We start from the raw sequence: 11829 nt of genomic DNA, 5'->3' as shown, positions 1-11829 counted from the left end.
TTTGCAAAGTTATTATGAAAAAGAGTAAGAGATAATAAGACATAGTATAATTATGTTAACTTTTGTGCACCAACCATATGGCATTTTTTGCCTTAATGCCGGTGGAATCCCACCATTCCTTGATGTTGTTGTTCTCCGGTTTCTCCGAGATCAAGGCACCTTCGATTCTTATTGGATCATTTTATTTTATTACACACTTTCCTAATTTCCCCCTTTATTTTACACCCAAGCACACGCAAGTGACAAGTCAATACTTTCACTTGTTTTATTCAAAAAATAAATCTTATTATAAAATTAATTTTATATATATATATATATATATATATATATATATATATATATATATATATATATTCATTACGTACTTTCCAAATGGGAATAGGACTAGTATTAATTTTCACAATATAAAAAGGCAATCCCTCTTTCAGCCTTTCTGTCTTGTGCCTATAGTATATCTTTATTTATTATCTCGGCTCCCCTTTGAAAATCGTGAAATCATCTGATTTAGGGCTTTCCATTTGCGATCAATCGGCGATTTTGAACTGATCTCTCTTCGACTCAGGTCACGATTCTCCAGTGATTTGTTCGATTAACCTCCCGAATTGTACATATATGGGCGGCGGTGATACTAGTGCTGCGGCGAAAGAGGATAACGAGAATAACGCCACCGGCGGCGATCAAAAAGTTGTTACGATTAACGTCCGATGTTCCAACGGCTCCAAATTCTCCGTTCAGGTGACGCTAGAATCCAGTGTTGGAACCTTCAAGTCCACCCTTGCTCAGCACTCCGACATTCCTGCCGAGCAGCAGAGATTGATCTACAAAGGCCGGATCTTAAAGGACGAACAAACCCTAGAAAGCTACGGTAATATTATTAATTATCCCTCATTTACGTATCGATTTTTATACAGGGAGGTCATTGATTGCTGCTGCTTAGTTGAGATATCACATAGTTAAAAAAATCCCTAATTTAATTAGGCAATTTTATCCGTCATGGGGATTGGTGCCATGGTATGTTGATTGTGGTTATTGGTTTTTCTTTTAAGGTTTAATTGCAACATGGATAAGGTCTCCTGTTAAAAAGATTGATATTTGGGGGTTTATCTACCAATTGTAGGAAAGATAAAGTCTTTTGCTAATGAGTTCATTTAAAAAGCTGTGGTTCTCTCCCTTTGCTTATCAAAAATTAAGAAGGAAAACAAAAAGAGAGAGAGAGTTGTGCTTGGTCACTATTAGCTGTCTAGTCTTGAATAACTGCGCAAACACACCAGCTGTTAGCCAAAGTGGAGAATGAATTCTTGTTTCGAATTGGAAATAATGGGGGATGTGTGGATGCATTGGCAAGCGAATAATGGATATGGAGACACTTTTGAGAATGGGTAATACGAATCTGTATGCTACTATTACCTTTTTGGCTATCTGAGAAATTGAGGGGATAAACTGAGGATGATGAACTAAATGTGACTTTTGGGAAGTTTCATAGATAAATGTGCCTAAATCAGTGAAAAGTATATTAGCTGATCAATAAACTTCAATAGTTGTTATTAAAAAAAAGCTTTCAGTAAATCTCCTCTCTTTTCTTGCTCTTCAATAATTAAAGATACGGCGGATGATCTTGATAGTAAATTTGTATGTAAACATTTTCACAAAGTAGGGCCTCTATTTAATGCTTTCTCCATTTAAATGATGCAGACTTCAGTTCATATGATTGAGCATTATTTCTCGCAAAGAGGTGTAGGAAGTGATAATATATAGATTGGCAAGCTATTATTTAAATGAGAGAAAGGTCTCGTATGTTAACTTGCCATGCAGACCCTAGATCGTGGTTGAGAGTCGTGTTGATGGCCACATGTTGAGAGAATTGTACTTTATAGAAACAAGTTGTGCCAATGGCTATGCAATGACTTCTAAAAGATCAGAACGGACAAGAAGGAGGGTATTAGAAATGTAAAACGCGGGGGCTTGAGGATAAATATGGCTCCTTTTTCCAACGAGGGGAATGGATGGAGTATTTTGTCCCCTGCCCTAACATTAGTTAACTTACTAATTTTGCATTGTATTTTACATGACTGTACGCTCTCTGTTAAATATGTGTTTGGCGTGTTATCAGGCTGTTAAAGTGATAATCTTTGATGTCTTGCTTGTCTTTTTTATGTTATTGATAGGTCTTGAGGCAGATCACACTGTTCATTTAGTTCGAGGTTTTGCTCCAGCTGCCTCTGCTAATACTGCAAGTGCAACCAATACTGGAAATCCAAATAGTAATCAGAATGCACCCACTGATGCCGCTCCAAATGTAGGTGGACCATTTGCTGGATCGGGCCTTGGGGCTTCACTGTTTCCTGGTCTTGGAAGTGGTGGCGGTGGCGGCAGTGGTTTATTTGGAGCTGGCCTTCCGGATTTTGAGCAGGTCCAGCAGCAGTTGACTCAAAACCCCAACATGATGAGAGACATCATGAACATGCCTCTCGTTCAGAATATGATGAGTAACCCAGAAATCATCCGTAACATGATCATGAACAATCCTCAAATGCGAGAGATCATGGATCGTAATCCAGAGCTTGCTCATGTACTCAATGATCCTGCTACTCTTCGCCAGACGATGGAGGCTGCACGGAACCCTGAGCTTATGCGTGAGATGATGCGTAATACTGACAGGGCAATGAGCAATATTGAGTCTTCTCCCGAGGGATTTAACATGCTGAGGCGCATGTATGAAAATGTCCAGGAGCCTTTCCTAAATGCAACAACTATGGCTGGAGATGCAAGAAATGATGTTGGCTCAAACCCGTTTGCAGCTCTTTTGGGAGCCCAGGGGCCGGGGCAAGGCAGAGACCAGTCTACGAATCCTCCAACTACTGGTTCTGAGACCACTGCTAACACACCTGTTCCAAATACTAATCCACTTCCTAATCCTTGGGCTTCTGCTGGCGGTAAGCTAATATCATTTCTTATCCTTTGATTGTACAAGCTTTGCGTGATTTAGACATGCTTAATTACTTTGCCTCTTTGTTTTTTTGGATACGGTGGCGTCCGGGTTAGGTTGCACGTACCTTGAGTGTTCCACCAAATACTCGCTAACTCCCACGAACACATGTACTGGGTAACTCTGCCCACCAAGGCTAAGGCTTAGGCTTAGACAGATGGGAAGAAACCACCCTGTGTTTTTTGTCCCCGCTGGGCTTCACCTCTTCTTTGAATGAATTCAGATATCTCTTATAATAGGCAGTGACTTCTCTTCTTCCTTTTGTGCTTCTGCAAGAATTTGTACTTGGCTGCTATAATTGGTTGTGAATGACTTGTGAAATGTGTGTTTTGAATTTATACTCACCAGGGGAAGCATTGCACACTACAAATAAAATCTTCAATTCTCATAAAGCTTCTCATGTTTGATTTGCAAGAATTTTCATCCTCCATATTGTATGCCTAATTCTATGTTACAGTTAGGAGCCTTGAGCAGGCGGTATTTAGGCATTAGAGTATTTCATGATGTTTTCTTCTTGGATCGATACAATAGTGATTGTTTTTGTTGGTATTATGTTTTGTTTTTATTGTTCGTTTTCTTGATTTGACTTTTTGCAGCTGGAGCTGGCCAAACTAATACCACTGCTAGGTCAAATGCTGCTGGGGAAACTAGGGCACCGCCACCTGCTGGCTTAGGTGGGGTTGCTCTCCCAGATCTTGAGCGCATGCTGGGTGGCATGCAAGGTGGCATGCCAGATGCTGCTTCACTAAATCAGATGATGCAGAACCCAGCCATCTCGCAGATGATGCAGTCTCTTCTCTCAAATCCTCAATACATGAACCAGGTATAATTTGTCTCGACTTAAAGCGTGCTTGCAGTCATCAAATTTGTGTATTTATTTCTCTTCTATTTGTCGTGAAAAGCTTCCTGTCAAATTCTCATTCATTAGTATCTTGGTGTTCAGATTCTTGGGCTCAACCCACAGCTAAGGAACATGCTTGATTCCAACTCCCATCTCCGAGAAATGATGCAAAACCCTGAATTTATTCGGCAGTTGACTTCCCCTGAGACAATGCAGGTAAACTATTTCTGGTTGTTGCCTGGGTCTTGCTTCCCTGAAGTGTGGTGCATTAATTGTATTGAATACTCCTATAATGTCTTGCTTCCCTGAAGTGTGGTGCATTAATTGTATTGAATACTCCTATAATGTATTGGCGACTAGATTACTAACAGATGGGGTTTTCACTAATTTATCCTCATTACCTATTGTGGATGAAGCCGAGGGTCTTTTGGAAACAAACTCTCTATTCCTTCGGGGTAGGGGTAAGGTCTGCGTACACACTACCCTCCCCAGACTCCACTAGTGGGATTTCACTGGGTTGTTGTACCTATTGTGGATGAGACGAGCGTGTACATCAACATGTCTAATTGAAATGACGCGAACCGAGTGTTGGTGGAAGGAAATCATAAGCTAACTATGCGGATCAAAGGAAAAGTAAAATCAATATATTGCGTTTTGTACTTTTTGCTTTTAGTTGGGAAATTCTAGATCCACTATTTTACCTCTCAAAATCACTGAATTTCTCCCATTTCCCATAACAACAAAATTAAGCTGTGACAAAGTTCAGTTTCCTTAAAGGGAAGTTTACGAGAAACTTTATTTAGTGTGAGACTCAACCAACAAAAGTTGTGTGAGGGCATATTCTATGCTTGACAAGTATTTTGCAATGGGTCCCACTTGCCAAATCTTTCTCTCCTCTTCCAGACCATCTTCTTCCTCGTTCTTTGCATCACATCTTCTTCCTCGTTCTTTCCATCACATCTTCTTTTCCCTTCATTGTTTGTTATATTTTTCTTCCTCTGAGCAACTATTCCGTCTTTACTGTTCCTTTTTTGGTTCTTTCTTTTCTAATATTCTTCTCTGTCAGTCTCCATGTTATTTAAGGAAAAAACAACAAAGCCTCTCAATTTCTAATTTTACTCTTAGATCTATTTCAGCAATGCTTTAACACAAAACGTTTGGTTTTTTCGACCGTGTTGATCATGTAGTGCCTTTAGAGTCCTCTTTTTATGTTTGAAAATTGTTGACCTGAGGTGGGTCTTAATCACAATTAGGAAGCATTGAACATATTCTTTGGAGCTGTCCATATTTTGATCCGCTCCAAGAAAATAAAGCCAAAATCAAATTAATTGGGAGTTTTAAGTGATCTACTTATGTATAATTTTTGGTCTTCGCAATGTCAAAGATCAAGATTTTAAACTATCATCAGAAAACAAAATACGAGGGCTTGAGAGGAAGATTGATGATGAGAAAACTTACGAGGAAAAAGAACAGTTTGAAATGCTAAAAGTAGAAAGAGAATTTAGTAAACGAGGAAGAGAATTACGAAAAAAATAAACGGAGGAAGAGAATTTATTTGGGGTAGGGGGCAGTGAGTCCTTGTGAAATGAAAATAAGGAAGAAGGAAGCAAGATGATTCTGGGGTTCTGAAGAGGAGAGAAGAAAGAGTAAAAGAGAAATTAACAAATAGTAATGGGCCCCAGAATACACTTGTCAGACAGTGAAGAGCTCATACAACTGACAATAGTTGAGTCTCACACCATATAAAATTTCTCTGAAGTTTACATATTTGACAAAACTTGTAGTGCATTAGTCGTGCCATTTCCTATGAAGTAAAAATTAAGCTGTGACAATGACTTCAGATATTAGACAAAATTGTTATCTGTAGAACTATATTTCAACTCATAAAATATTGCTTTCTCATTTTAATTTCTTCACCAATTAAAGCATAGATTTTTTAATCTTAACAACAGTTCTTTTTTAAATACAATGCATGTTCTCTTCTTATTTTTGAGAGTTTGTATATAATGGACACAAGAGTCATGCTTTCATCCAAATGTAGAAATTTACGTATTTTGTTCATTGTACTGACTGCACTTTAAGATATCAAATAACTCAAGGCAATGAATACCGGGAGACCTAGTTTCATCCAAATTTTGAAATTTACGCCTGTTAATTAACCTGAATTTAAGATATCAACACAGTTAATAGACGTCACCCCATGTTTGTTTGTGGAGGTGGCTTATTTACCAAAAGTTAAGGTGGTAAAGTCTTAGTGAAATTAAAAAATGCTAAAAATAGGGCAAAGTCCTAAATGTTAATTTCTATCCAACATGGAATTATCAGATGAAGGAAGACTTCAGCTTTTAAAAGGTTAAAGGCCCGTTAACATGACGAGGATATTTTTGTTGATTAACATTTTACTGTGGAGCTTCATGCTTTTATAATAACATAGATATAGATTTTTGCCTTGAGGTGGGTTTGGAGGGGCAACTGTGAAACTTTCTGTATATTGATCCTTTGGTTAGTAATCTTTATGTGTATTGTGACTTCTGAATTTTTCTTCTCTAGCAACTTATGACTTTCCAGCAAGGGCTTTTGTCTCAACTTGGTCGACAACAAACGAACCAGTAAGTTCTGCATATTTTTCTGAATTCCCATTAGCTAGTTAGCGATTCTTGTATAGACTTACAATGAAAACTGGAAGATAACTGGACATATTCTCATATTTCAATTTCCCAAGAGTGGAGAACCTTCAAACTAGTAAGGAAGGAGGACATGCTTTATTAGTTAATGTTTCATACCTTCTTTATGGTGGTTGGATCATTGGGATAACTTTGTGGTATTTCTGGCTTAGTGTTGACAATGATGTCTTTTCCCCCTTGCAGACCGGGTCAGAATGCTGGAGGTGCAGGTAAAATTTTATGCCCTCGAATAATTCAAACCCGAACCCCTTATCTGAAATCTTACCTTTGGTTTAGGTTACTTCGATAAATAGTCAGCCTTTATTCTTATCTAGGAGCCAATATATTTTGCTTACCTTTGTTTTGAAAGTTTGTACCAAGACTACAACTTTTTGTGCAAAAAGGGTCAACTAGTGGTTGGAACTAATGGAGTGGTTTAGTTTCTCACTGCACACCTGTCATATTATTTGATAATTGCCTTTAAGAGGATTTTAGTCCCTCCCAACTAATAATTCTAGCCGGTTAGTTCAGTCTATTGGCTCAGTATGGACTCTGAACATTGGATGTATTTGTTCAGTTGCTGCCACTTTTTAGATTGAAACCGCATGTGTATAATAGTCCTACTTTTGACCGATCCTCCTTCATCCCCTTGCATATCCATAAACCAAATGATTTGGGTTTTGAACTTGGAGAAAATTCATAGGTTTTTCATCTTCGAGACACTGAAATTTGTAATCTGGCCATATTTGAGATATACTCAGCTTCAGTGACATCCTATTTTATACCCTTCAATATAGGGAAATCTATGGTAAGTTCTGATTCTTTTTCTGGCTTCTTGGGATATCGTGTATAGTATGGTGGCGAAGGACAAGTGCAATGCCGTTTCTTTGCATTTGTTGCTGTTTAGTCTGACTCACATCATTACTGTTCTTTTAATGTTTGCAGCCCTCGACAACAACATGGGAATGGAAATGCTGATGAACATGTTTGGTGGACTTGGGTCGGGGGGTTTGGGTGGTGTCCCCACCAGATCCAATGGTTAATTTTTTGTCCTCTCTGTATTTGATCAAACTGTCTCCCAAATTTTTAACCTGCTCTCAACTTTCATATTGATCTCTTGCTGTAGTGCCTCCGGAGGAATTATATGCCACTCAGCTCGCGCAGTTACAAGATATGGGTTTCTTTGACACTCAAGAAAATATCAGGGCATTGGTTGCCACTGCGGGCAATGTTCATGCTGCAGTAGAGAGACTTCTTGGAAATCTTGGACAGTAATGTTTTATTATTCTGTCATATGACTAGCTTCTGATGGGGACAAGAAAGTTGGTTGACTTGAACTTGAGGAGCATCAAATCTTAGTTGGACGAAACATTGGGTTTTAGTTGGAAATATTTATTTCGAGTTGATTTTTTGGAAAGGACTCTCAACTGTGTCTCCCATTCTCTTTTCCATCGGACCAAAAAAAAAAAAAGGAAATTGATGGAAGAACAAGCTGTTAGTTCCCTTGTACATACAATGTTAAAATCAGTCCTATAAATTGTTTGGTACGTTAAAATTTGTATTTCACTTCTGTCTAGCATCTCTTTTTCGAAATGCTAGGTCAAAGGAATTTGCTTGATGCTAAGTTAATTCAGCTGTAGCCGTCTATTTTTCTTTGAATTGCTTATTCAATTGTGCATCAAGTTTTTTTTTTGTATTCTATTTTTAATGTGTTGCTGGTCTTTCTGCTTTGAATTTTAATTAGTTTTTAGTGGCTATTTTGCTCGGAATATGAAATTGCTTTTGTTAGAAGAATGAGTGGACTTGATCTTAGGCATTTGATGTGTGCTTTGCGTTGGTGTTTGGTTTAGCCTATTTGTATACCCAGAGAGAATACCTAGACTAGCTCTTGGTTTTTACCAGTGTAACTAGGTTATACGGAAGGTGAGTCGGGTGAGCTTGAGCTAATTTAAAGAATCTAGAGTATAGAACTGGTTAGTCGGATTGATAGTAAAGCAGTTACCTGGTGCCAGAGCCATCTGTATAGCTTTTGGGTGCTGAGACAAAATTGTAACCTCTGTAGCCAACAGATGTTTATGGCTATTTTCAAAATGCACTGTTCCAGAATGCAAGATTTTTCTTGTCTCAGTAATTGACAAGCAAATGTTGTCTGAGGTGTTGCTGCTCGCGCATGTTCGTGCTTAATGAGAGAACAACAATGTGCAGAATCGCTAGATATCTCGTGGAGTTACTCTATTGAACTAGTTCTTTAGCAGGAACAGCGATCATAGGCCATTGATGGACGTTGATGTTAATAGATTCCACAGCATTAGTCGTTCAATCGCCTTGAGAATCACCCCCCTCCCCCCCCCCCCCCCACAAAAAAAATCAACTGTGTGCTCACTCCTCACTTTACACCTGATTGGAACTGGAAATTGCGCATGGTCAGCAGTTTAAGGATGAACACAGCTCCCATTGGCAGCAATCAGAAGTAGGGCATCATCCGTATCAAAAAAAAAATAAAAAATCAGAAGTAGGGCATCATCCATTATAGCTGGTCCGTTTTGCATTGTAGCTATTTAAGTGTCATGTCTCTATGACATTAGGGTACTGGATATATTGTTGTTGTTGTCTCTATGACATTAGGAAGTTAAAACTTAAAAAGAAACTGTGTAAGATGATATTTTTAAATTGTCTTCCTTCATCGTTTTTGGGCATCTCCAACCTTTACCCTATTTTTGATCCTCATAATAGGAATTTCCATATTTTGGAGTCAACTTACTCCAACCATTCCCCCATTCCCCCCCCCCCTCCCAAAAAAAAGAAGAGAATATTCTTTTTTATATTCTTCTCGCTCTTCTATATTATATTATTATCTTTCATTTCAATTTTATTTTTTAATTTCTATTAAACAAATTCCATCTTTTATTTTCATTAAGTTGTAATTTTCATTAAAACAATTTCATAAAATTTTAAATAATATAATTTGTAAGCAATTATTATAGATTAACTAATAATTCAAATAAAAGTGAAATCATTGCGATATAAGATTAATTAAATACATATTACATAACGATAAAATTCATTCGAAATTCTACATCAATATCAACTTCAACCTCTAGTATTCTCCCATAAATGATCTATTAATGTATTACGAAGTGCAAAATGAACATCTTTGTCTTAATTATTCTATGTGGAGCTAAAAATTCTTGAAATCGTTGATTTTCATCTACTGTCATTTCTACTGTTGGAGGTGGACCTTCCAAATCATCTTGAATTGGTGCATTAAGATCATGCTCATTCTCGATTATCATGTTGTGCAGTATAATACATGTAGTCACTATACCATGTAGCATTTCTTTTTGCCAAAAACGTGAGGGTCCTGCAACAATTGCAAAACGTTGTTGCAAAATTCCAAATGCATGTTCAACATCTTTTCGACATGATTCTTTTCGACATATTTTTAATTTTCACTTTTTAATTTTAGCAACATCTAATATTTTATATTCACACCTTTCAATTTTAGCAACATCTAATATTTTATATTTGCACCATTCATTTTTTGAGATGATTATATATTTTTTATACAATTATAACTTATAATAAAATTAACTTATAATTTTACATAAAAATAATAAATGCACGAAAATTAATTTATCATAATTATACGCCAAAGTTAAGATGTAAAATTAATATTATAAAAATATTACATAAATATAATTAGGTATATATAAAGAGATAAATTAAAAGAGTTAAATAATAAAATATGCATGAATAGTAGTGGGGGAGATGAATAGTGTACCCTCATATTTGAGGGAACACTATTCATCCCCCATTTTAGGGGCAAAAATAGGGAAGGTTTGGAACTTCATTAACCTAAAAATTGCCCCCATTATGGAAAAATGGGATAAGGTTGGAGATGGCGTTAGTGATGAGCTTCAAATCAATGATATAGAAAGTACATTCCTCTCTCTTCCTCTCTCTCTTCATTGGGCGAGGCCGAAGAGCAGGCAGGCCAAACAAACAATAACTTGTCATTTCATTGTCAAACAGAAGAGATATAAACTACTCCGTATTTTTATTATATATAATAAGGGAGAACCAAGAACTTTTGTAATCCTTACAAAATTTTTCAATAAAATGTAAACTTTTCAATTAATTACTTTTAGGTCCTAACCTTATTTTTTAAAGTCAAATTTACTTTTTAATTTTATGGTTTACTTCTTTAAAGTTGTCATACCTTATTTTTTCTATTTTTAATGCTGTGAAACTGCTACACGTGGCTGATGTAGTTGCTTTTTCCCTGCATATCTCATTTTTGTCAATCACTCATTTTTGGAAAGTTTAGCAAATACCCATGGAGCGAAAAACATTTATCCGTTCCTATCCATTACTTTGCCCCTTTCCCATTTTTTTAATACCTAGCCAAATGAAGTCAATTCTGTTATGACCCAAAATTCACTAAGGGTCGTGATGGCGCCGGACGCCGCTGTCAGGCAAGCCAACCAAAATACTTAACTAAATTCTCGTTTTAAATACTTCCGAAATCACTTCTTTTATAAGTTTAAACAATACATAGTAAATTCCTCTGAATAAATAATGAAACATTTAACAACTTTTAAAATTTCTGAATAAATTCGTAGACATCCCAGAACCCGGTGTCACAAGTGCATGAGCAATTTCTAAGAAATAATGTAATACAACAACCGTCCGGAATACAATATTGGACAAAAAATAAATACAGTAATCTGAAAGAGACTTGCTCGTTGCGGGTCATCTCGGGAAATGCATCTCACCTAAGTTTCCGTATCAACCATGCTGCTGCGCTCACTAGGCCACTAGAGATGCATGTGCCTGTGCAACAAAAATGCACAAAAGTGTAATATGAGTACGAAAACAACGTGTACCCAATGAGTATTCCGTCTAATCTTGAAGAAGTAGAGACGAGAGGTCGACTTCGAAACTTACTAGTGGTCCAATAATGTCATATCAATAATATTAAATTGTAAATTTTTATAAACATGATTGTAATTCGATAGGTTGAAGCAACTAAACAATTCTTTTCGATAGGTTGAAGCAACTAAACAATTCTTTCTTTTATAGGAAATTTCCAAATTTCCTTTCCATCATTTATACATATATTCTTAAGCCGGGAAGAGGCAATAACAACTTCAATAAGTTTCAAGGCAAGCAATACAAGCATGCACAAATCATGCCGAGGTCGTACGGTCCGATCCAACAAAAATGTAAAATATGCACTGTCGAGGGTCGAACGGTGCGAACCATAGATGCATCTATTACCCCGCTCGCGAATCCTCCATGCGACACGGTCAACATAAAATAAACAAAGACACTACTCG

The 11829-nt window shown here is 36.9% G+C and overlaps 1 protein-coding gene across 2 annotated transcripts; it reads left to right on the top strand.

The window, feature by feature from the left end:
• The first annotated feature begins 380 nt into the window (after window positions 1–380).
• Window positions 381–8149, top strand: LOC104210680 (ubiquitin domain-containing protein DSK2b-like). 2 transcript variants are annotated; one of them, XM_009759626.2, is made up of 8 exons: window positions 436–865; window positions 2166–2933; window positions 3583–3809; window positions 3930–4043; window positions 6378–6436; window positions 6695–6720; window positions 7436–7528; window positions 7617–8149. In XM_009759626.2, the coding sequence occupies exons 1-8, from the start codon at window positions 613–615 to the stop codon at window positions 7763–7765; spliced, it is 1689 nt and encodes a 562-aa protein (XP_009757928.1). In that variant the 5' UTR covers window positions 436–612; the 3' UTR covers window positions 7766–8149. The 2 variants fall into 2 exon arrangements, with proteins under 2 accessions (XP_009757929.1, XP_009757928.1); XM_009759627.2 differs by lacking the exon at window positions 6695–6720 and having other exon boundaries at window positions 381–865.
• The last annotated feature ends 3680 nt before the right edge of the window (window positions 8150–11829 follow it).

This window comes from Nicotiana sylvestris, chromosome 2 (assembly GCF_000393655.2).
Source record: "Nicotiana sylvestris chromosome 2, ASM39365v2, whole genome shotgun sequence".
Classification (NCBI taxonomy): Eukaryota; Viridiplantae; Streptophyta; class Magnoliopsida; order Solanales; family Solanaceae; genus Nicotiana; species Nicotiana sylvestris.
Note: the sequence above shows the minus strand (reverse complement) of the source record. Positions and strands in the feature narration are given on the sequence as shown.

Coding starts and splice junctions, on each gene's coding strand:
- LOC104210680 (XM_009759626.2), top strand. CDS start 613: ATGGGCGGCGGTGATACTAGTGCTGCGGCGAAAGAGGATAACGAGAAT. Junction 6,721..7,435: donor TCAGAATGCTGGAGGTGCAG/GTAAAATTTTAT, acceptor TAATGTTTGCAG/CCCTCGACAACAACATGGGA. Junction 7,529..7,616: donor TGTCCCCACCAGATCCAATG/GTTAATTTTTTG, acceptor CTCTTGCTGTAG/TGCCTCCGGAGGAATTATAT.